Source organism: Corvus brachyrhynchos, unplaced genomic scaffold (assembly GCF_000691975.1).
Source record: "Corvus brachyrhynchos isolate BGI_N302 unplaced genomic scaffold, ASM69197v1 scaffold136, whole genome shotgun sequence".
NCBI classification, from domain to species: Eukaryota; Metazoa; Chordata; class Aves; order Passeriformes; family Corvidae; genus Corvus; species Corvus brachyrhynchos.
In genome coordinates, this window is record NW_008239080.1 from 6,347,653 (window position 1) to 6,374,199 (window position 26,547).

Here is a 26,547-nt window from a genome sequence, read left to right on the forward strand (position 1 = left end):
TGGGCACTGGAACAGGCTCCCCAGGGCAGTGGTCACAGCACCAAGCCTGACAGAGTTCGAGAAGCATTTGGACAATGCTCTTGGGCATGCGGTGTGACTCTTGGGGATGGTGCTGTGCAGGGCCAGGAGTTGGATTCAATGATCCTTTTGCGTCTCTTCCAGCTCAGCTTATTTTGTGATTCTGTCCTCTATTTTAGGTCCTCTATTAAAAATGCTTACCCTGATATATGTCTGGAGTGCACTTTACTCCTTTATAGCTTCATTTTAAGTATTTTGCTTTCAAATTTAATGCTATCACCACATCTCTACTTTTTATTCCAACTCATTAAGTGAAAATATTAGATAAAATTCTGCCAAGCTCATTCTTGATGAACTCTACTGAAAATTTGTTCTTTCATTCTCCACAGGACTTTGTTGTCTCTCTGGTAGGAAGTTCTTTTCCTGTCAAATTCTTCAGTAATCCCTATTTTCCCCAGTTTAATATTGAATATCAGATGCCCAGATATATTATATCTACCATATTTTCCTTGTTTAAAATGTCAGTCTAGTCGCAACGGAGTAAGTATGCAGAGTTCATAATCTCAAACAGATTTGTGTATTGTAGTAGGCAGATTCCTCAGGTCACCACATACTTTCATACCCCAGCAGGCCCAGCTGAATTATGTGAGCTCAGGCAAGTTTCTGCTCACTGGTGTGAACCACAGGGAGTATTCCATTGTTCTCTAGATACCTTTTGGCCTGCTTTTACTTTTGTTTGCCCTACTCCATTCCAGATGTCATTCATGCCACATTATCACTACCAAATGCATGTCTTCTTGATCTGACATATGTAGCCATTAGGAACCTGTAAAGATATGTAAGTAAAGGGAACATGTGCACATATGTACTGTACGTTTTGCATTTACTTAGTATTTAGTACTGTTCTTAATCACTTCATAAAAAGGGCTGTGGCTAATATTGAAAATAATTTCAGTAAGTGTATGCAGTCACTAGCTCTAGGCACTGTAGTATTATGTAAAAAGCAATCCTTTAGGTCTGAAGTTCTTCATGCTTAGTTTCATTTGAAAAACTGTGTATGCATAAAAAAAATTAAGGAAATTATCCTGAATTGCTTTTGAGTTATGTGTCACTGAAAATCAGGACAGTGTTTAACTGTTAACAGTAGCTACATTTTTATCTATAATGTAGATATGAAAATTCAGAATTTTGAAATTTAAACAGTGACATCTAAATTGGGGCTGATGGTTAATGAACTCTGTGGCCAAGTTTCAAAAACCTGGTTTTCATAATGACATATAGATAATTGAAATCATGCCTAGTAGGCATCTGGATTAAAATTATGAGCAGGATGTAATGGACCCAACCACTTTTGTGGAAACAAAATTCATTTCCATTTCTTTGTCAGAGCTAATCAAGCTGGTTTTAGATTTGAGGTTTTCTTCATTTTTACTGTTGCTTCTAGTGAACCAGCACTGTACCTTCACATAAGGGATGGAATATGCTCTATGCATTGAAATATGGACATTTTTTTCACAATTTTTCTTTTGCCTGTTACTGATCCTAATATCACATTCTATCTATCAATCAGTTTCTCCTTCAACTGCAAAGAAACAATACATCCTTTACTCCACGGATCTTGACTACATACAAACTGGCATCTATTCAATCCCTTTTGCATTATGCAGTGTATAATTTTGCATTATATCCTTCAGTGTTGAGGAAAGGGAATGATGGGAGATCGATGAAGGCTCTTGTTCTCCTATTAAGCAGTTGAGCAACCTCCCACTGGGACTGGGGCTCTGCAGACCTCTGAATCTGTTGTAAATCCTTTTACGGTCACACTTTTGATTTTGACTGGGTGTTTCTGGTTAGTTTAATCATATTCCTAATCAATTTAAGATAAGCAATTAGAAGTTTAATTAGAATTTCATGCTCTTAATTGTCATTAAAAAGAGGAAATTTAAACTGAATTCTATGCTAATAGAGTATTAGGGCTGAACAATGGAAGTTTGATTGTGGCTTTCAATTTTTGTGCTTTATGAAGCCAATAGCTGCTTAGGGACACAGTTTGGCTTCTCAGTTTCTTCTTGTCCCAAGGCATACCTAAATTACAGCTTGCAATGGAGCTATAACTCTTCTGGGGCACTGGGGCAGAAAAGCCAGCACAGAGGGAAAGAAAGAGTGTGAAAGCTTCCTCATTCACCACAGTTCTGATAACTTACATCCTCATCACAGTTCTGATGAGATGGTGGGATTGTCAGAAGTAGTTTGTGTCCATGTGTTGCTCACTATGATCTGGGTAGGTAGTACAAGGAAGAAAGTGGTATCTTCCTCTAAATACCTTGTGAGGACAAGGCAAGGCAAAGTTTGAGCTGGATCTTGCAACTTCAGAAGGAAACACCAAGAAAAACAGTCTGCTACAACATTGTTAACTTGACTGCATTGCCAGTCCTTTACAACTTGTGACATATATTGAGCAGAAGTAAAGATATAAATCGCTGTTCTGTGATCTGAAAGGAAAATTGATAAACCTTCAGTTTTCATCTGATGTAATTTTAACTTTTCATTCAAATCTTTATTCTACATTGACTGGTTTAAATATTCAAAATTATATTTAACCTATTTTTTTAATGTAACATGGATGAATACATACATATATATGTATATATATGTGTATATATATAAAACAGAACATTGTGTGTTCTTTTTATTATAGGTATGTGTCCTGTGCCTTGGGATGCCCATATGAAGGAAATGTCATACCAGAGAAAGTGGCAGAAGTAAGAGTGAATTTCTGGCTTGTCTTTTTGATGAAACAAAAATACATTTTAAAATGTCTATAAGTAATTTTCTCTAGTTAATCATAAAAAGATCTTTAATGGGTAAAATTTAAGGAAAACAAGCAAAAAACATAGCTAATGCTAAAATTTGGCGCATAACCTCACTTAACCATATACAGTCAAATGTGAGAAAAATAGCATATTTTGATTGTTATCAGTCATGAGAAAAAAAATATTATGCACTATTTCCTCTAGCAAGAAGGTAAGAAATTGCTTAAGGAAATAGACTCAAGCACATATGTCAGTGAACTATGTTGTACAAGAGGGTTTCCAGCACAATTTCTTGCTTTTAAATCCATTTTATGCTGGAATAAGCATACTGTGTTGTCTTTGGGCTTCTGGTGAGGGTCATGTGATTGACACATGAACCAAAACTCATCCCCAATATGACTTCTTAAATTGCTCTACTGCCATGATGGTGTAAGTTGCACCTTCCCTCCCTGCCCCTTTTTCCCATTTAGAATAAAAGATAAGGAAGAAGAAATCTTAGTCCAGCCTTTTTTTCCCAGCAGAGAGATGAGTGAAACACAAGTGTAAAGTTTTGCAGGAAAGCAAAGAGGGCATCAAAGCTTAAATGGACAATAAAAAAAAAAAAGTGGAGCAAAAATTCCAAGAGGCTTAAGGCAGAACATGCTGGCCTTCCACCTAGAGACAGACTTGTCTTCTCTGTTACACTTAATCACATATTTCTGTTGATCTAGCAGAATATCCGAACCATTACTTTTTAATTTGTAGCACTAGCAGCTAGTCAACAATTGTCTGATATATTATGTTCGGTGTGGGTGGTTTTCAGGTCCTGTTCTCCTGCATCTTCTTCTAGTATACACTCCAGATGGAATTTGTGATAATACTTCTCCCATAGCAGCCACACATACTCAGACTCTTTGAAAATAAAAAGCTAATTTGGAAGGTACTCAGTATTTCTAAATTTATTTGTTTTAATATGAAGTGAAGGTTAGAAATGACACAGCTTTAGTTAGAGCAGTGATGACATACTGCTTACCATGTCCCCCAACAGGCTTCTTTACATGTGTTGCTTGTTTTTTACCGACTCTCCTTGCACAGAAGAGCTCCTTCTCAGTTTGCCAGTGGGATTGCTATTTAATGTTCCAGACCTGCAAACTTTTACTCATACTGCTATTTTATTTTCTATCTTCATCCTAGTAAGTGTCTTCTTGCATACCTCTATACCACTGTGGATGTGTTTATGAATAAAAGCTACTGCATTAATTTTTTTAATTCCATCCCTGATTCAGCAAGCACTGTTGTACATCTGATGAATTTTATGTAAATACATCCAGAGAATCAGCATTATCAAAATTACTGGCTGAGTTGCTAAACTCTTTCAGAGGGCTGCTGCTCTGGTCATCATCTTTTTGGGATGGGAGCATTTTGACCCCCTTGACTGTGCATTGCAATCAGCAGCTACAATTGAAAGGTTTAGGCAGTTTCTTCTGCAGTCAGTAACAGTGACCATTTTAATTTTTTTTTTAAGAAAAAGATTTTTTAACTGAAGCAAAGGCAATTAGAAGCGGTGGATTATTTCAGACTACATGCATTATTACAGACTGTTGCAGACTAAATTAATTTATGGTATATTAGATACATAACTGCCTTACACAGTTATCTAGAGTGCAAACTTCAGATGCTTTCAGACTTCTGGAATCTATCAGATATATCTGTATGGTTCTTTTTTTAAAACAAAGAAACAAACAGTTATCATATTCTAAAATAAATTGTATAGTCCTATTTTATTACTCTGCTGATTCTTGAAATGGAGTCACTGCTTAACCATTTATCATTTTGTGGTTTGAGAATTTCAAGTTTAGGCAGCTAAAGCTTGAAAGTTGTTGGAAGCACTGTATAACATCCTTGAAACCAGTTGTGTAATCCATTATCTTCCTGTCATGTGCTTGGCTGTTTTTATCTTTCTGTCTGCTTATTTCTCTCCTTAGCTTCCTTTTAACCTAAAGCAGTGAATTAATTAAATTAAATATTATCCAGGACATATTCTGATCAACCTATAGAAAATGTACCTACTCGTTTGAATATTGTTGGATCATTAAAATTTCCCTTACAGCACAAGAACTGCAGGTCTTTACATTGTTAGTTGCTTAAAATAATCTGTAACTGGATTATGACCTTTTGTATTCACTATAAGAGTATAGTTTTTGATATTATTTCCAGGAGTAGGACCATTCACGTGCCTAAGAGGTTGCAGTGCTGGTTCACCAATTCCCATTTTGATCAATGCTTGGTGTCAAGGCAGTGTTCTCAAGGGGAGTAGCACAAGACTCATGCATAGTAAAACTGCTCAGTGGTGCAGAACACAGCCCTGTTCAATCAACAAAGCTGCAAGCTCATAATCACATCCCAATTACATAGAAAAAACAGTGTGTTCTCTTCTCCCTCCTCCCAAAAATCCACATTGAAAACTTACAAAAACATAACAGGCTGCCTTCTACTATGGTAAAATAGCAATTTCAGTACAAAAAAAACTCCCATTCAGCTTCCAAGTATGCTTATTCTTATTGAAATTAAATATAGATCTCTTTCTAAGGATCTCTTTAAGGTTAGATCATGACAAGTCAGTGATGATGCTCAGCTCATTAGCAGTTTCACCCTCTGTTCTTCCATCTTTCAGAACTCTGTATTCAGGAAGCTGAAAAACCTAAGGACTGAGCATGAAAAAGAAGTTAATGCAATATGATTTCTAGCAGTTTATATAGTCCAAGTTATAACTAAAATGCTCATCTAGAAAAACTCTGAATCATGAATTAAAAAGAATGGGGGGAAAATGCAGTACACTTCTTTGCCCTGATCTTAAAGAAACACTAAGGTTTGAGGTTTAACTGGATATAATCCACCACTAGCTGCAGATGATCCTTTTTTTTCTTACAACAGTAGTCTAGTTAAAATGCCTGCCATGTGTTGATGATATAAAAATATGCTGTGAGATTAATCCCTTTTGCATTCCGGTGAATGTCCCTTTCTTATAACATGTGTTGAATTTATGTGTATATAAACCGGGGAATTTGACTTCAAACCACAGTTTTACCACGTTTGCAATAGTCACAGCACTTCCGAGCCTTAAACAGGATGATCCAGACCATTTGAAGTTCTTTTTCAGCTGTTCTTTGAATTAAGTGAACAGTAATATTAATCCAGCACTTCCGAGACTTCTGGTGCAGCACTTTGTCAGCTTCCTCAGACATGCTCATAGCAATCCCACTGATGAAGTCCTGGAATTGTTTTAACAGCAGACTGCAGTGCAACTGAAGATGTCTTGGAAAAGGGTTGTATTTTTTCATTTTTAAACAGTTAATTTCTAGACTGGGATTTTGTTCCAGTGGAGTGGTCTTTTGGGATCTTTCATACACAGTAGGGAATCCTAAAGGGGACAAACATATTGAGCAGCTGAAAATAAGGAAGAACCTTTCCAAATAAATCCAACAAAAATAAGATGGGGAGTTACTGCATTCAATTCCTGAAGCAATGTTTTCAGTAAAAACATGATTTTGTAAATATCCAACAAATAAATCCAACAAAAATAAGATGGGGAGTTACTGCATTCAATTCCTGAAGCAATGTTTTCAGTAAAAACATGATTTTGTGCTTCTGAATGTGTTTCTCTCCATGCAAAAATTATGGAGCCAGACCTCCGTTCTCAGCCATGCAAAAAACTCCTCAAAGATGTAATTCCTGAAATATTTAGGGCTCTACTTACATAAGTAAGACCTATTTGTATATGGTTTTGTTGGATATTAAGAAAAATTTTAAAATTTAAGGACTAGAGTGGTAATTAAGTTGCAGTTTTGTTTTCTTAGTATTTTAATGTTTTGATTTCATGAAAAGCAAGTAAAATTAATATTTCAAGATTAGTATTGACTGCAGGATGTTAACATTTCAGTTTTCATTTATTTTTTTAAGTGCCAAAAGAAAGAAAAAACAGGCTTTTTGTTAATTATTTATTATCTTAGTTGTCTCTATGTAATATGCAAACAAAAGGACAGGTCTTTACCATGTGCAGTACATGGAGAAAACCAAACAGCTGGGAAGTCTCCAGAGAGAAGAAAATGTTAGGAAAGAGCTTGACAGAAACGTAATTCATAATGTTAAATTTTTGCTTATTTGGATTCTGTGGGAGAATCAGAAAGCAAGTTTTTGATGGATTTGACTTGGTTGGCTATTCCACGTACAGAACACAGCAGAACTATAATTTTAAAATAAGAGGATCTGTGGGATGTTCTTCAATGGCAGTTTTCAAGAATGAATATAGGGTGTCTGGTAAATAGATCCACCTCAGTAGGTCAAACCTAAAACCTGTACAGAAGTATGCCCTTTATAATGTATGTTCTTGACCCTGTTTATACTCTTTTATCTTGACCTCTTGGTGTTTTTCGGTTTCTAATCAGGTATCTAAGCGGCTGTACAGTATGGGCTGTTATGAAATCTCTCTGGGAGATACAATTGGTGTGGGGACGCCTGGAAGTATGAAAAAATTGTTGGAAGCTGTTATGAAAGAAATTCCTTTGAGTGCTCTTGCTGTTCACTGTCATGACACGTATGGCCAAGCATTAGCCAATATCCTCACAGCCATACAGGTAACTTTGTTTCTCATTTTATGTATACAGTAGTAGGATTCTTATTTTAATTCAATCTGCAATTTTAAAAAATCCTGCCATTAAAGAAATCATTAGAAGAGCAAAAAGGCACTCACTAAACTTTAGGAAATTATTGCTCACACATCAGATTGTCTACTGGTATTATTGCTGTTGGTTTTACCAGGAAATGTCAAACCTTATCTATTATTTACCTTCAATTCCATACAAAATCACTAAGAAACAGTGATGATTATTACATTTCACTGACATTAGATTCCAATTTTCTTTGGAACAGCTGTATGTTTTTTTCCATTAAACTAAAACTTCAATTTTACAGGTGTGTCAAATATAAAATTGAACAATGCATAATTACATCTTGATTTCAGATGGATAAATCTAAAATATTGGTAGTTATGTACACAGAATAGTCTAGATAATTTTATCATTGTTCATATGCCTTCATTATTCTTTTTTCTTTATCAATTATACCTTCCAAGTAAGATTAGCAACAACTTTATATCTTATTTAATCAGCTGTGCCTAAATAATCAGAGTTAATTTCCATAACAGATTTTTCCCCTTATGTTGACATATTTTTCAGAATAGGACACAATGCAGAAAAAACAGACTGCAAGTTCTAATGTAGCTTTTGTAAAGATATAATCTTGAGAAATATCTTAATATGCCTTCCTGCGGAGAGCTACTTTTACTAAGTGTTACAGAATCAAAAACTGTTTACAAATTGTAGTCCTTTATTGTTCTATTTTATACTTAATGGCATCTTCTGTTTCCTTGAAATTCAGGCAGTCATTCTGAAGGTCAAACTTTCCTTTGTCTGACTTTTTATTTTGGTAGAGCTCATATTATGTTATTTAGATACAATTGTGTCAACAGTATTAGTGGTATAAGCCACAAGAAGGAACAAGGAAAGTTTCAATATGGGAATCTGCAGGTATTCAGTGAAATAAACAATGACAAAATCTGGTAAAAAAGGTTATAACTTTTACTCACAACATTCCCTATTCACCCTTACTCACTTTCACTGTTGCAAATGTGTGTGTATGTACCATGGGATAAATAAATTGCTAATTTCACAGTTAGCTTCAGTTGCAGATGCAATACCTAAAAGCATGAAAACCCCTGAGCATGGGAGGAGTTGGCCATAAAAATACTTGAAGCATTGTTTTTCAAATCCTTCCTTAAAATGATTGCTGTCATGGTGCCTCCTAACACTGAACAATGGCTATGATTTGTTAACTCCAGTATTTGTTGTGATTCTTGTCCCATGTTTACCTCTTGCTCCTATCTTTTTATTTAGTTCTTAAACCAAATGTGTAAAAGCTAAAGGTATAAAAAACCTCTTAGGTACCTAATGTGCAGTTTAGGATAACTAACATGCAAATTCAAGAGAGCAAAAGACTTAAAAAGAAATTCCTATGCAACCTTCTCAGATTTCTGGGAAGCCAGGGGTGCCTGAGACCCACCAGAAAATTTCCCTCTGTGCTCAAGGTCTCCTACAGTACATGTCTAAAGGTGCAGTGGTTTTGGCTGAACTGAACTTGTCATAGAGTTTGCCAAAAGTCCTTGATGAAGCAGGCATTACACAGTCTCTCTGACTGGCTTTGTGCAAGCAGCTCCTTGGCTCATTTAAAGGAAAGTCCCCAGGCTTTTGGATCCTCAAACAGGTCCTGCACCTCACAGCATCCTTTCTTGTCTCTGGTCAAAAGAACAAGGCAGCTGGCAGTGAATTATAGCTAAGCAATACTCCTAAAACAGGACAATTGCAGGTCGGCTGTGTGGTGAAGTGCTAAAGCCAGTGGATCAGAGTGGCCAGGCCACTTCTAGTCCCTGCTGTTGGGCTTGCCTGTGCTTTCCTTTCTGCCAAAGATACAGGAATGGCAGAGCACTGGAATAAAACCCCTTGTCTTCAACTCAGCTTCTGTTTCCTAAACCAAACGCTTCTCAGAAACAATTCCTTTGCCTTTCCCCTTTATGGGTCTGTGTGACCGACACAGTATTTCATCAAGAGTGAAATGTGTTTGGAGGGTCATAGAAATAATAGGCTACAGTTATTGTTTGAAAACAAGTTTAAAGAACATTCAGCAGACAAATTACATTCTTCCTAAGACATCTCTGAACAACCTCGGGTTGAGTATTGTTGTATTGTATATTGTATTTCCTAAGAATTAATGAATGGCAGCTGGAAAGCCACAAATCACTCTGCACTAATTCAGGCATTGCTTCGATGGGAGATCTCCTAGGAGTGGAAAGAGTTGCTGGTGATTCAGTAAGTGATTTTTTATACAGATCACATTGTTTCATGCAGGATTATACTGCCCAGAATATTTTCTTTCATTTGGGGCTGATCCAAGGTCATTTAGAACTGACAGGCCATATCTGTATAAGAAATTAGCAGGGCAGTAGTCTTGCAATTTTAGTACTCAGTTTTATATGTGTTGTTTTAGCAAAAGGATAGGTAGTGAAAGATGGGAGAGAGATTAGCCAACTTTTAAAGCATAAGTAATTTTTTGAATTGCTGAAGTGAGTAATACAGATAGAAAGGAAATTCACTTTCTTTTATGAAAAGAGTCTGTGTAAAAATGTGAGGAACATGAGGTGATGCTTCAGAACAAACAAGTAAACATTTAAAGTAGAAACATGACTGGCTCTTGGTTACATGGCTTAATATAAAACTACCAGAGTGTAGAATTTACCAAAGAGACAATTCAGAAGATGGGAAGTGATGTGGAGATCTAGTTAGAGGTTATGGTATTTTGAGTAAAGTTACATGTGTGGGTTAGCTAATGTGACAAACACATAGTGTAGCTGAAAGAAATAGTAAAACATTTATAGGAAATTGTTACAGACCTCCAAGGAAGAGTAAAAAGATGGGTCGGGAAGCTTCTTTCTGGAGAGGCCCTGGAGATCCTCAGATCTCCACTGATCTAAGGAGATTTGAGTTTCATTGACAATTGACTCCCATTGTTCGTATAGAATGGGTATGGAAGGGAAAGTTTTTGATGGAAGCGTTAAAGAACTCTTTTCCTGTAAAGCTTGTGTAGTTGCCAGAAATAGATTTGTCTGTCTTTATAACATATATTCAAACATAAGAAAGAGTATGCTAAGAAGCAAAGAGGATATTTGTCTGGCTGTGATACCTTAATAAATGAAACAATCACATAGGAGTCCCATAGAATTTTATCAAATTCAAATTGCTATCCTAATTCATTAAAATGAACTGATCCCTACAGTACAGGGATCAAATTCTAACTTAAAGAAAACAAGTATAAAACTCTAATGACTTAGAAGGACCAAGGATTTTTACTACCTTGGGTAATCATTTTCACCTTATTGGACACAATGAGATGAATGAGAGCGATTACTTGCCAAATGAAACTAGTTTTTATTAATTCTTTCTTTTTACAGAAAACATGAATTTTGAAATAAAATCCTTACTTTAGTACCAGAAACAGAATTTAGCAAGCCTTTAATTAAAGTTTCAAGGTTCAGACTGCAAAATCCAGATTTGTGATTACAGGTTTTTCTTTCAAACATTATAATATATCCCCTTATAGAGAGTTTAAAATATTTAATAATATTTTATTAATTTCTTTAAGATGCTTGAATTTTAAAGATGAAATAAACTTAAAAGAAGAACAAATCCAAATAAGACTGGCTGACTGCTTACCTCTTCCCCTCATCGCTTAACTAAATTGATTCTAGCCTCTTGGTGTATGCTGGAGACACTAACCAAACTGCATATTTTTGTGCATCCAGTTTACTTATGTAGTAAAATCTAGGTTCACTCAAAGCTACTCAGTTTTGTTCTGGCTGTTTTAACTGCCAGAACCAGGAGAGGAATCTGAGCATAGGTGCTGAAGTTCATGGTTTATGAATTTACAAGCATCATTTTGTTAGAGGAATAGAGTTCTCAACACCCAGCAGCACGAAATGGTAGAGCCTAAGTGACTAAAAAACCCCTGTGTTTAAAATTCCCTCCTCTGTGATTTACGTGAATTTCCATGGAAAACATGAGATAAATTTTCCACCCAAAACCATCTCCTAGATGTAGCTGTCCATCTTGTCCTTTTTATTTTTCAAATACAGGATTTGGTTTTTATGGCTATTGAACTTGCTTGAAGTCACAAGCTGTCACGACCTCTTTCAGGTGCAGGTTAGAGGCCAGCTTGTTGCTGAGATCTCTTGTCCAGGAGCTGCTTCCTACTAAGGATCCTCAGTGCAGGCTCCCTCTCCTTCATTTGGCAGTGGCTTTAAACCTGAAGCTCTAGTGCTTGGCCCTTGCCCAAGCTACTCTGCAGTAGCACTGCAATTGCACTTGTACCGTCTTGTACCTCCCTGATTCTCATTCTCATCCTCATCCTCACCTGCTGGCTTGACTTACTGGCTTACCCTCAGACCTGGCTGATCTTGTCTGATCCTGGTTATTGTCTCCAGACCTGATTCCAATATTGAATCTCTGACTCAATTTCCTGGCTTTGTTTTTCTGGTGATGTTGCCACCACTGCCTACCTGGCTGTGACTCTTGGCCCCTTGCTTGCCTTCTTTTATGGAGTAGTCTGTCCTTGCTGCTGTTTAAGACAGTCAAGTCTTTAGAGAAGGGACTGGCAACCAATAACTTGAGCTTTAAAGATGGCTTTTAATGGTGGGTAGTGGAGTGGGTGCTGAGAGTTGGCAGGTCTCATGTGCTTGGAGCTCAGCTGGAGGCTGTCTTGCAGAGGCAAGATATTCATACTCCGTTAAATTTAGAAAGCATTTTGTGGTGTCTGGGTGTACACAAAGCCCTAACAGTTCTCCAGTGTCAGCTCTGTTGGTAAAAAAAGACTCAAGAAAGCCTGAGAAATTGGTGTTGGTATCTGACAGCATTTAAACATCTCTTTCAGGTGCCAGATTACGTTTGCGGACATCTTCCTCTTAAGTTTTCAGACCTGCATTTCTGTGACTGACATAAAAGAATATACCTGTAATGCCCATAATGATGAACTTCCAAATAAATATATCATATGTAAGAACATTTCTCTATTAGAAAATTCACTTAACATTTGTATCCTGCAGTCAGTTCTTTCACATTCGATTTGTCTGGCATATTTTAGTAGATACCCTACAAGGATGAGGACTCATCCTAGCTTATGCCAGGGAATGACTAGTAGTTACAGCTAGAAGCCAAGCAAGTTAGAGAAGCTAAATAAAATAGAGAAATGATAAAATAAAATAATGGTAAAATGGCACGAAGGTATGGATAGAAGTGGTGGAAGGCTGAAAGGGAAAAAGGCAAATGCATGTGTATAGTAAATCCAGATAAATTGTTTCAGGGTTTCTGCTGGTGATTTATTACCTTTTTACTGAATTACACATACAAACGTGTACAGTCACTGTTTAATCTCTTGATATAAAAAGAAGTGACAGGATAATTTTCTTGAAGTACAGTTTTACAAAACTATGTTGTAAAAAGTTATAAGCCCAATTCCTTTAGTTTAGTTTTCATGAGATTTATGTACTGATCAAGAAAGAAAAAAAAACCCCAAACAATACTGTATTATTCTTTATTTGTAAGCAATGCTCTTTTTTTATTTCCCTGGAAAGCACAATCATCCAGAGCTATAGTGCAGTACAATGAATTGACACTTCTGTTTTAAGGCAGAGAAGATAGATAAGCAACTATGAAAACATGTGAAGCCTTGCTTGTACTCATTGTGCTAGGAATTTCTCCTATAACAGTGCATACAAACTTTTTAGCTGAGGAAGCCAGTCCAGCCACATTTGTCTGTTGCACAAATCAAAAAATACTAGTTTTGGGGAGTTCAATAATAACTGACAAAATGAACTTGTAGGTATTGATCTGCCAAAATTCTTGCTTCAATAATGCATTAAATGATACTAGTATTTTGGGGTTTTTTCAGCAGTGTGCTGGGGCACTCACTACCTGGCAATTAAATTATTCATATCTGATCTAAATTTTAACAGAGCAAAGAATAGTCATGACAGTTCAGTTAAAATTTCAACACAGTCTTACAGACTATTTTTCTAAGCTAATAGGGAGGTACTGTATGGAATTAAGGAGGTACAGGAGACAGGAGGCATAGCATCTTGGCTTGGCTTTTTCTTTTTTTTTTTACTTTATTCGTAAAACAGAAATAAGGCTTATCTCTTAGTTTGTGAAATGCTAGAAAAAAACCAGAGGAAGATCATCAGACCAGTACAAATAGTTTTTATGAAGATTTAAAACTAATTTTTGAAATTGGAATTTAAAAACAGAATAGATTTCAAGTTTTGTGTAGAATGTAATTTTTAGATTAAAAAAGCTAAGGTATCTGAATAAGCAAATGATCAAAGTACATACATGCCTAATCAAATTATCTGAGCCCTGTAACCTTCCTTTTCTTTTACCCTGCACAACTTGGCACTCTGAAGACATTATGTAGCACAATGTGAGCGTAGGAGAGACTTGCCATATGAAGCATGCACATATTTGGGAATATTGAAAAAAAAAATCAATATTTTTGAGGAATAGCATAGAAATGGAAAGGCTTCAGTGCACCTCACAAATTTGCTTTTCTCTGCTGTTTACAAATATATGCCAGGAAGCTGCAGAAGACTTAACAGAGATCTCCAGAAACTAATTTCAAGGTTCAGATAGGGAAAAGTTACAAAAAAATTCAGCTTGACTGAGAATAGCTGTACAGAATTCAGGAAGGGCTGGTCATGCTTCAGTATTTTGCTGGAATTCTTTGAGGCAATCACTGCCAAAGAAGACAAAGGATGTACAATGGCCATCATATGCTTTGATTTTTCAGAAAACAATTTGAAGTGTTCAGCACTGGAAGTTAATATTAAGGTGTGGAGGCATGTAATAAGTGGAAAGTTGGCTAAATGGCAGGAAAAAAATGGAATTATGAAATGGAATTTCTTTAAGCTGGAAAGCACCCATCAGCAGGGTTGTGGATATATTGTTTTGTGGGTCTTAGGTTTTCCTGCTTAAATGAATACTTTGCAATACCATAATGCTCATGTTAAGGGCAACTGTTTTAACTTGTAGAAATTAAATTTTTTCAAAGTTCAGATTTCCATTGTGAGAAACAGGATAGCTAGCACAATTTCTAAGTGGAAATCTGTGTAATATTCTAAAACATGCAAAAGAAAATATTTGAGATCAAACATAAGAGAATGGGAATACACATAATTTTAGGTAATGCAAGAAACTTTTTTACAACATGCATGTTCTTTTAAATAAGGGTATTCCTAGATTTCTACTTTTGGATTTTTATAAGAATTAAATTATCCTGGGAACTTACTAGGTATTTTCTGGGTTTGAAAGTACAAACAGTACTTCTGAATTATTTGTTAGCAAACTAGGAGAGGTGTTGGCAGTAAAATAAAATTCTTTAGAAAACATCAATTTGCCTTTTTTTGTTTCTGTTTCCTTTTATTCTCCCTTCCCTGTGGAAATGACATAGCACCTAGCTAAAGCTACCACTTAAAAAAGCAGATGTTGGAGACAAAAAAGTACGTGATATTAGGAAAGAATGTGAGTAGAACTGTTTGAGATTGAAAGCTAACAAGACAGGTGAATAAGACTCTATTTGAAAGCAGATAAGTTGGGGGGGAAATGGCAGGTGAATTATGAAAGAGTACCAGGCTGCAAAGTACACATTTTCTTCCTCTGAAGAGAACTTAAAAAGAGGGTGTCTACTTTGAGAAAGTAGAAAAAAACTTACCTTTGATCGAATAATATTGCTACTGTGAGCAGTCAGCTAGTTACTATTGTAAGTGAAAAAATGTACTGCACAAATGAATAAATCAGACCTACATATGGGAAGAAAATGAAAACATAGGTGTTCATGCTCAAAATCTGACAGATGTTTTCCAGTATTTTGTCTCTCTCCTCTTTTTTTTTTAAATACATACTAGTTTTATGTTGTTGCCTGTAATATCAGCAAGATAAGAAATCAAGCAAATGAACTGGCAGCTCTACTCCTGCTCTTTTCTCAGATCAGTACAAAAGAATTAGCAACCCTAGTTTTACTCTTCTCTCAGATCAGTACAAAAGAATTGGAAACTGTATTTTTATTGCTTTCTGCTGCTTTTTGCAGAATGTGCATAGTATGCAATTTCTTACCAGCTGAATGTTTTTGACCCCTTTCTTTATGCTTCAGAAAAACTTGACAGTCTGAGAGTCCACAAATAAATTAATCATTGCTATTATTCTAACTGTTACAGTATAATTGGGGAAGAAATTAAATGGTAGGCTTTGTTTTAAGATTCTTATCATTTGAACATTTTAGGATAGGAAGGGGAATATATTTGTTATTGTATATTGAAATAGCAGTGAGAGTTCCTGAGGCAAAGATTTGTTTACATGCATATACCAGTAGGTATTCTGTATGTATGACTTTTTGTGGGTTTTGGTTTTTATTTGAAATGAAACTTAGCATACTATAAAGGATTAACATATAAGAGAAATCTACATTGTTTTAGCTGCCTGTAATATGCCGACTGGATTCCAGAAACTTTCAGCCCTAGTTACTGAACCAACAAACCTCAAGTCTAAGTCTGTTTCAGGGTACTAATCAAAGAGATCCTTCATCCAGTATAGATTAGTCTCATCTTCAAATTACCTCACTAGAGCTGACTTGGGACAGTAGACACGACTTCCCTTTGGTTTACAATCGAACCTCAACTGTCTTCTAAAATATTTTTAAACATTTGATTTTCACATGCAAATCTATGCATCTTTCTTTATATCTCTGAAAATTCACACATACTTATCACTCTATGTCTAAATGGAATTTGAATGGAAAATCATTGTAGCAACTATACAAATAAAATTTGAAGTGTTTTTTGTTTTCAGTCTTAAAAGCAAAGATCATTTCTGTACAAACATTATTGAAAGTGTGTATTTATAAAAAAAAAAAAATAATTGGGCCCAAATATTTTTAGCTCTTTTTATGTGCTGGTGTCCTCCTTGCATGCTTCTACTTTTTTTTCTTGGAATGCTGTTTTATTGTGTCTTTCCTAATTACATCTTAAATTATTTAATTTCTGAGTTTCCCATCCTGTAAGTGGCATTCATTTGTACATTTTATTCTTCAGTGTCAGTGGTACGTTCCAATTAAGGCTTCATGATAATTTTCTGATTCATTAAATCTAGAATCATTAATACCATACTGATTTGGTTGATCAGTACCTAAAATACATTTCTAATATTGTTTTCATTGCTATGCATCTTTATACTCTTGTGAATGCACTTCTTCCTATGCAAAAATAAACAGATTCAGAGAATTTACTTTAAATGATTCTCTGGTCTTCATCAGATTCAGTTCTGGTGCATCTTTAGTTGTCATATCTGGAACTACAGTTTGCAAAAGGGAAAGGAACTAGTATTAATAAGATATGAGGAGACAATTCTGGTTTTTTCACCTTTTACCAGATTACAAGAAGCTTGCAAAATAGTGCTTGCAAACAAGGCTCACACGAAATAGCATAGAATATAATTTAGCTACAAAATTAGCAGATTATAGGTGCTTTTTAGGGTTATACTCCACACAGCCTGTTAGTGTCTACCTCCCCTTTTGTTTGTTCTCCTTTGTAATGCCTTTTTGCCATTCTCTGTCTCTGTCTGTGCTTAAGCAGAGTAAATATCCTGCTGGCAGCCCACTGGCAAGAGGAAAGAATGACATGAACAGAAACCATGCTCCTGCATTCACCTAATCCTAATGTTTTCCCTGGCACTTATGTTAATTTTTTTTCTCCCTTTCACTATTTTCCTAGTCATTGTTTGATAGTTGTAAGTCCACATGGCCTGAGCAATAGTCTTTTTACAGACCTCCTTTTATCATCCCAACTGTGTCTTGTTTAACTTGACTATTTAAATGGCTAAGAGTCAGCATCATCCAGTTCTGAAGTGGATTGGGCAGTAATCCAGGTCTTTTTGTTAGAGACAGACATTCATCTCTTTGGACTAGAAACAAATTACTTCCAAATGCTGGAAATGTAAGAAGCCTTAAAAAAAAAAAAATAAAAGGGTTTCAGGTGTTTATAGAACAAATTAGTATAAAATAGTTTTCAAAATGCTAAGCCACATTTAAAATAAATATTTAGTGCTTTTAGAAGCTGTGAAAATACAGCACTAAAAAACTGAAATCACTGATCTTTAGCATGCTTAAAAAGTATTGTTAGGGCATGCTGGTGTCAAATTCCTCATGTATATTTCTGTTGTGCCTTGGATTGCATGCATAAAAAGTAGTATTTTGGGGTGTTTTTTTGCGTGATCGATAGTGACTGGCTGTAGGTTTCATGAGATGACTTCCTGCAGCAATCAGAAATTGAACTGATAACTGTTATTTTACAACAGTGTTTGATTCAATTCCTAAAAATCAAAGTCTTGATTATCTAGATGACTGGAAAATAAAGACTTTTCATTGGTCTGAAGATTGTTTCTTGTGCCTTATTCAGCATTACATAAGCACTCTCTCATTCACAGAAAGACAAGCTAGTTCTCCACAACTGTTACTTGTCCCTTTCAGTTTTATGGTGTCTTGCTTGTCTCTTCCACACCTTCCAACTTCCACAACAAATGAAATGGGATTTCCACAAATAAGTGTGCTACACAACTGGCTCATCTCAGAACCCATCCTTGCAAGCCCATCCTATTCTTCCTTCTCAGCACCCCTGCCATAACATGCATTTCTTCCTCAATTGCTATCTCATCAGCAGCCATGGTAATTTTAGAGATGAGGTTGTATGTCTGAATAGGGTTTGCATGCCTACAGTTGCTGTATCACTCCTTTAAAATGTTGCCATGCTCAGCACATCCTGGTCTCTCTGGCACTATAGCCAATTGCTTTGTAAAGCTTGCATCCTGAAAATCAAACTCTTACCCTCCAAAAGCCCAGACTGGCAACTATGGATGATCCCTAAATGGTGCTAGTTCCCAGACAGTGCCAGAAATTGCATGGTGGACCTCTGTCTGCCCCAAGGCAAATCTGTGCCAAGGATTGTGCAAGAGTTACACACAGTGGACAATTGAATTCCAGTCCTGATGCCATTTAGGTTTTTGGTCATATATATAGTCACAAAAGAGAACAACTTCCTGTGCATCAGCCACACAAAAGAGAGATTTTGCTGTCGTTCCTAGTACCACTTGTGGTGTTCCACAAATGGCATTCCATAATGATATTAAAGGATGTCTCTGGACATGAGATTTCAGAGGTTCTGGTCAGCTCTGAGTGTGCTGCTGATGTCCCTGGGGATTTGAGCTTGCGTGCTGGACAATAAAAAGGTATGTGGAGCAGTGACAGAAATAGCATACAATATTTCAACATAATTTTAAAAAGAATTGCGAAAGAAAAATTTCAAAAGTGTGGTGAAGATACAATTAAGTACCTTTGAAACCAGGTTTTTTTCACAATTTAATTCCTCATTTAATTTACATGGTATTTTGAAAATTAATTATTTCTGTAAGACTTGCTTGACTTGTTTTTAGAAGTTCTCTCTATAATCATATTGTACTTTAATCTGTACACATCAGGTAGAAGAAATGTCTTTTAGACATATTTATTTTTCTGCTTAATGGGAATGACTCCCTCTCCCTTTTTACCCTAAAGTAGTTTTTCTTCAAAGTTTAATAGCAACTGTAAAAAAAAGGCAGAATCACTACAATGCTTCCCTCCTGGAAATGATTGTTTTCATGACCTTTCATTATTTGTGAGTGTGTGTATTCTAGATTTTTCCTGAAAAAGAAGATATTGCATGGAACCTGAATTTCAGACCTAGGCAAGGATCAGAGTAGTTTGCTATGGCAGGAGCAGACTTGGGAAATGACAAATCCCAGGGTCTTCAGTAGGGAAGTGTAGTGTTTACAGGATGATGCTTCCTTCCTTTTTGGGCAGCTCTGCAGACAGCTGTGCTGAGGGGGTGTAAACCTCTGGCCATTCTTGCATATTTACAGCTCCTCAGAAGGAATTTTATTATCATCTAGCAAACAATGAAGGAGGGAGAGTTACTTCCTATACTGAGATGCATCAAGTGGCTTTAAACAAGATCAGGGTGTTTTCTAAGGTAAACTAAACAGCAGAAAATCTGTAGATAACTGTGACCAGACACGCTGGAGTTCTGAACCCACTCCAAATGAGTGTGTTGGGTGGATCTTTGTAGCTTGGGAGAACAAGTGAGCATTTGCATAAGTTGAAGATGACTCTTCAGCTAAGACAGAAACCAAAGCTGATGTAGTACTTAAAGTATGACAATCATTTTTTCTTTCTGTGCTGTGAAGAAGCAACACTGAAACAGTCTCCTGAGGCAGATAATTTGTCATTTATCTTTTTTCTTTTGAAATATTGCACTATGAATTGAAACAGCCAGACATTCAGAAATAAAATCTTTTTTCTAATTTTTAAACATAAATGAATGATAGTGTTATACACATCGTATTTTTGCCAGCTTTCATGTTTGTCTGTTTACGTTTTTTCTCCTTTGTTGTGTAGTGCAAGTGATATGTGGTAAGATTGCCAGAGGCAAGTGATGTGATTTGCTTCACATAGTCCATTCAAATGCATAAATGCTTATAGAAAGAAAGACTTTTTTTCTCTGATCAATGTTCATAGCAATTAAATTTTGCTTGCACTAAGAGTTGCAACAATAGGCAAGAATTTTTAATTTGATGTAGTATCTTTTCCTCTAAAGAATAAAACAAGTAAACAAAATAAAAGATTTAGCAGTATAACATGCATCTGTAGCAAAAGATAGATGCTAAGTTGAATGTCTTTTTAACAAAAGAAGTGTTGTGGCTTTACTGCTGGCAGATACATTGGACAGACAATTGCAAATGTGTTTTTATAAAAAGGAACTTTCATCAGAATAAGAGAAAAATATTTACATGACATTTTACATTTTTTGGCTCCCCACCTTAATGCTACCATTTAATTAGTCAATGCATTTGAAGGGAAGATTCTTATGGAGGCAGTGTAACATGCTAAGGTACTGTAATGTGATGAACATTATAAAATTGATTCAGCTATAATGGAACAGTAGAAGATGAGAAACTATCACACATTTTAAAAAATGTTTCTTGCATTATAATGAAAGTTGTGATGAAAATTTTAAGTAAAGATTCACTCTGCCTCGGGTAGCTAAAAAATGCCCTTTTTGATTGCATCTTCTTTGCTTATGTTACTGTAATTATTAACTGCATATTCCCATCCTGGAATTCTGCTCAAGACACTGTATTTTGCACAGTGCTACTTCCTTGAAATTATACAGATGAATGACTAAAACATATATTTCATAGCTGTTAAATGGGGGTTTTTTCCTTGGTTCTGAATCTTTGCAGTAGGTGCTGGATTTTCCAACAAGACCTTAGTGGTCCCATTTGTTAAATACATTTGTCTGAGTCTTGAATCAAATAAGGATGTGCACAGCCATTTGCAAGTTCACAGGCTATTTAGCGAGAATGAATTTTAAGAAAAAAATGCCAAAAGAAGTAAATTTTTTCTTGTTAAAAAAAATATAAAGGGAATAATCAAATTGCAAGCAAGCAGAAATATCTAGTACTTTATTATACCATCATGTTTACAAACGTTCTTTGTAATATTGCCATGACTTTTGCTTAACTAATTGGGAAACTAGCCTTTAGTTTCTCTAGAGAATGAGGTGTACAAGAATGAATACATTTGGTTTTGGTTTTGGGTTTTGTTTTATGGTATTTGATGGTGTTGTGTTTTTTTACCCTTGCAATGATTTTTCAAAACACAAATACCAGTGAAAAAAAAAACAACAAGTAGGATAGCTGCTGTAAATATTTTGTAAAATGTCCATCTGAAGCCCCTCAACCTCTAATAATTAGAAGCCATACTGTGGAGATTGACAGGGTAAATTTCCAGTTAATGTTTACACAACAAAACATATGCCCAGTACAATATCCTACACTGATGTTACTGAAACCAGAGTCCGGAAATGTACAGTGGAAACAAGATGTGGTACTTTTCTTGTGCCAACATAAACAGCAATTACAGCACAGTGTGAGAGAAGTCATAAGAAATACTACTGCATATCAGTAGTTCAACAAAGTCAGCACTTTTGTGTAATTGCAGGGGAAAAGGGCTGAAAAACATTGCAGATCTCAGCAAGAAATGGCCCTTTATACTTTTAAACTGATCCTTGATAAAACAATGCCGGGGTCATGAGAAGGCTACTCTGCCAATTTTGCTTCACTGTGGGATCCATTGACATCTGGCTGAGCTGCGGAAGCTGGAAAACTTCTTTAATATTCTCTTGACAGTAAAGTGGACATGTGGAAAACATTCTAATCTGTTAATCTTTGGTGCTCCTGAAGAAAAAGGACATTTGGCTTTATACTTTGTGATGATAAATATTGTCTCCAGTCTAGCTGTAAATAAGTTAAAAGTATTTGAATGGAGGATGCAGTTCTTATTTTCCATATATGGGAGAAGATGGATGTGCACCTGTGCAATCCAGATGATGTAACAAATGCCAGGAGTTTTTTTCTAAGTTTACCATACGTCTCGGAAATCCACTTTTCTTTGTGCTGAGTATGGTTTGTCAATGAATATTGGCGAGCAGAGTCTCTGAATCTCTGTATATCCTACATACTAAAGTAGAATAAAGTATTGTTTCACTCAGGGGATTCTGAAAATAGAATTAAGAGAGATTTGAAATAGTAGTTAAGTCTGAATAAAAAGTGCAGGTTTTATTTAACAGCATGAACTGTACAAACTATTTTTGGTTGACTCTAATATGGAGTGATAGTGGATGATGGAGATATATATATGTTCAGCTTGAGTAGGATGCACAATTGTTCATTTTTGTTGTGAGATTTATCTCCAGAAATGACAAAAGGAGTCTCTTGCATTAGAAAATAACTGCTATAAAATATATTATGTATTCCAAGTACAAAAAATCTATTATGTATATTAAAATAAATTTCAAAAGATACTGTGGATTATGTAAAGACCAAACAAGAATTCAAAATTCTACATATCCTTGTAGAACATTCTAAAATAATCTCAAAATTTGTAACAATGCATGAAGATAGCACTTTTCTACACTTGATGAAAGTTAGATTTCCCAGTTCTAAGTAACAAATTATATCATTGTAGCACATGCACTCTGTTGAAGATTTGTGACTTCTTTTAGAAAACTTTATCTTCTTTTTAAAAATAAGTAGCTTCAGGAATTAACAGAGCTCTTTCTTTTTTTAATTTCCCCCCTGTCCTCAGAAATAAACCCCATAACAATAGTTAAACCTGAAAGCAGACTTTTGTTCTCTGATACAGGCAGATCCCTTTCTTTCTGCCCATTTATTAATGAACTCTGTTATTTCATTTATTGTTATTGAGATCTACAAGATCTATGAACTCGAATTGCAGGTTAGAAATAATAATGATGATGATGATGATGATGATGATGACACAGTCTTGAAGTCCATACCTTTGCTCAAGCAAGCTCCCAGTGAATAATAATTTCAGCAAATTAAGAATTGATGCAAACCACTTTTGTGCAGTTGAGGCATTTCTTGGTCTGTATAAAATGTCATACTCTTCTAACAAGTTGAACTTTGTTGCTAGGAATTTATATCTTGCTTTTATAATCTCCTTGCCTAAAGAGATTGAAAGTGCATCAAAACCAGCTTGAAAATGGAAGGGCTAAAGATGAGATGAAGTTAGTGAGGAGCTTGACTTCTCTGGGATGTGCACAGAAATCAACACCTTCCTGGGGTTTCTGAAAGAGTTCAAAACTTAAGCTCAGCAAGCTCTTCCATTTAGTTTCACAGTACAGTTTGGGTCTCAAATGAGAAAAAATCTGTAGACAGAGTTTTGTGGTTCACTGTCTGGATGTCTCACATTACCCAATAGTTAAAAGTATTTATTTAGAAGGAAGGTGAGGAAAAACCTGAGCCCCAGGCAGGATAGTACCACTGCTTGATTACTCTATGTATCTATGTTTGGATGCATATGTGGAGGTTCTTACCTCCACTGTTGAATCTTGAGTCTTAGAAATCTCAATTTCTAAGTCTGCTGTATCTTTCTGGGATGGTTATTGAGATGGAAGGAAAAAAAGTTTGCCTGTAGCCTAGATATTTTTCCTGTTGTGTAGGTGAAATTGGAAGGAAAATGTTATAATAGCTACAATAGTAACCTGAGCAGCTATCTGGAAAGCATAGGTGCTGACATCAGAGGAGAAGCCTTAGAAACGTGAGGGAGGAACAGTCATTTACTTAAATTCTAATGTGCAACAGATAATTTAATGCATCGTTAATGCCACCATGTTTGGGATAGTAGCCAAAACCTTCAGCAGATGTTCTGGTATGTGGCAGAGACAAGGGAGACTTACCAACCCCTCTCTTGTTTTCTATATCATCTCATCCAGAAGAAGGTGGTATAGGTCTAGTTGACAAGGTGTGAGTGGGAACAGTACTAAAAATCACTAATATTTGAAAAAGTCTTCTCAGTCTAAATGTGGAAGCTTGATATACACTTGAGATGGGAAGCACTGGGTGAAACTCATTTAGTTGTGGAAGAAAATGTCCTTGTAGTAGAAATAATGGGCATCAGTCTTAGCATCCATCAACTTAAATTGAGGTCTCACCTTTAGTCTGCCTTATATGTCCTTGGAGAAAGCTAAACAGAGGAAGACAGAGAAGAGGTTGATCTTAGTGTACATTTTCAGACACCCAAAGGATCCATTAGAATTCCTGATGTCATGCTGAGGTCCCTCCACCTATGCTGGTCTTTCCCAGCTCCAAGCCAAGGAGCCAGCAGTGGTTTTCAGACTGTGAAGATATGGTATGGGTGATCACCCCCAGACCTGACACTTCGGTAGGACTCCACAGTACATCTCGAGATGAGCCCTTGGGACATGCGGGAGCTCCCCATTTTTGCTGAGTGGCAGGTGGGTGTGGTTTCAGAGATAATGTGAAAGAATAGAATGAAAGTCAAAACAAAGTGGTTTTCATGGGTGGGTGATGTTCCTGACTCTAGGGGAGGCAGGTGCTGCTGTGTGAAGGCTCAGGCTGAATTGAAGTCAGATGGGATTTTAAATGCTGTTACTGTTTTTTTCCTTTAGATACCCTGATGCTGGTACAATGGCATGCTACTGTGGAATGAAAATAGTTCTGCTCTACTTCCTCTCTGTTTTTATAAATGTTGTCTTTGCTATGAATTTATTTTAAAACAATAGATGTTTTCTGCCACCCATTTATTTTGTTTGCTCACATTGGTACAACGTAGTGTCCACTGCCACTTAGTGCATAATGCTGCAAGTGTTCTGGTTATATGAAGTGAGGGAAATTACACCTTCAGGAACAATTTGGTCACCCAGCTTAAGCTGAAGAGTGACTCAACACAAATTGGTCTTCCAGTAACTAGAAGGGTTGGGAGTTGGCAGAAGCTAACAAGGACAAAAAACCCAGATCGAAAGAATTTGTAGTTTCTTTCTTAAGTACAGATACCAGTAAAAGGGGTACATAAGATAGATCAACTTCATTATGTGTTCCATGAATGTAGGAAAAAGGGGCCTTTTCAAATACTGTGACGTTTGGGTCGTATTTGCCATTTTCATTGATAGATTCACGTTTCACATTTGCCACGTGCACTTCAAATACTAGACCTTTCAAATCAGTGCCTTTCCCTAATTCTTCATAGTAGCACTCTGCCCTTTTCAGTATTGTAGTTCACAGAGAAGTGCACTGTCTGCAGCCTGCATCTCAAACATTGATTTTTACCTATTCTGGCCTTCATTCAGCTCATTCTCAGCTGATGTCCCATATTATGATAATTCAGCCATTTTATTTTAGTGGGCATGTGTCTACTCAGCTTATCCTCTGTGAGCCATCCATGGAAGTAAGTGGATATTTTCTTCTTTCTTCATTGGACCTTGACTGTCAGCAGCTCCAAACATTCTCTGTCCAGTCCCAGCTAAACTTGCCTCTCCCAAAGCTACCCTCGGTAACTTTACCATGGAGTTAAGTAGTCATTTATCTCCCCTGTCCATTCAAAGCCCTCTGTTTATTTTCCAGTTTACTTTTATTCATTTACACTGGCATGTAGCATATGAGAAAAAACCTTGTTACCTGACTACATGTAGGGAACAAGCAATCTGGCACAGCTGTTGCACTTCTGGACTAGACAGCCTACCTCAAAGCTTCCCTTTGCCTTTTCTGTCTAGTTCCCCCTTTCCCTCCAGATCCCAAGATTATTATTTTCTCTGCTCTATTTCATTGGTCTTCTGACTGTGTCCAAACTTTTGTTGATAGAACAAGTATCTCATGTTTATAGGTCTGCTTATTTTATGACATAGTAAGCAGATAAACTGTTGAACCATCACAGGTTTGCTTGAGAGCAGCAACTTCTGCTGAAAGGCATCTGGGGCAGTAGCTACTTACTTTGAGTCAGCAGCAGCATCTGGCAATACCCCGGCTTGCCTGGGGAGGGAAGGAAGGGAGACTGGAAAGTCACTTACTGTTTTGATGATCATTGCGTCTCCATGGGTTCCAACAAGACCTTGGCATGCCTCCTGCTCCCCCTGCAGCTTTGTGATCCTTAGCAAGGGAGAGCTCGAGTTGTGCACAGCCCCACACCAGCAACCCCCAGTGTTTTTTAAATAAAAGAGTGCACATATTCTTGAAAGGAGCACAATAAGCCTGCATAGGCGATAAGAAAAATCATTTGTGACCATCTGTTTCACAATATTAATTGTGTTATGGCATAGGATTTTTATTAGCTTTCCAAAATCTCAAAACCACTCTTGTGTTGAATGGAATTGATTCCCCCTAAACATACATGTATGTTCTCTGAAGAACTGGATCTGCAACACAGATCTCACTGCTCAAGCCCACCAGAGAGGCTTTTTGTGATACATTGTCAGTCAGAGACACAGATTTCCCAACTCAGTCTCAGAAAAATTGCTTCATAGTTCTTTGTTTAGGTTGAGAGAAGGAGCATGGTCAGCTGCTGCTCTCTTGACCCTTGGGCATTTTAACCCCCAGACTGACCAGCTCCTGACAATAAAGTGGAACTTCCCTAAGCTTGTAACTAAGTCCAGACTGGGATCTCTTAAGATCAGTCCCCCTCC

The 26,547-nt window shown here is 36.4% G+C and overlaps 1 protein-coding gene across 1 annotated transcript in view; it reads left to right on the forward strand.

The window, feature by feature from the left end:
• The window catches only part of HMGCLL1 (3-hydroxymethyl-3-methylglutaryl-CoA lyase like 1), a 77,499-nt gene that overhangs the window by 39,436 nt on the left and 11,516 nt on the right, over nt 1-26,547 (forward strand). Inside the window, exons 6-7 of the mRNA XM_008637666.2 lie at nt 2,717-2,780; nt 7,256-7,444. Of these exons, the coding sequence (XP_008635888.1) occupies nt 2,717-2,780; nt 7,256-7,444 (253 nt within the window). The remainder of the gene's footprint in view (nt 1-2,716; nt 2,781-7,255; nt 7,445-26,547) is intronic.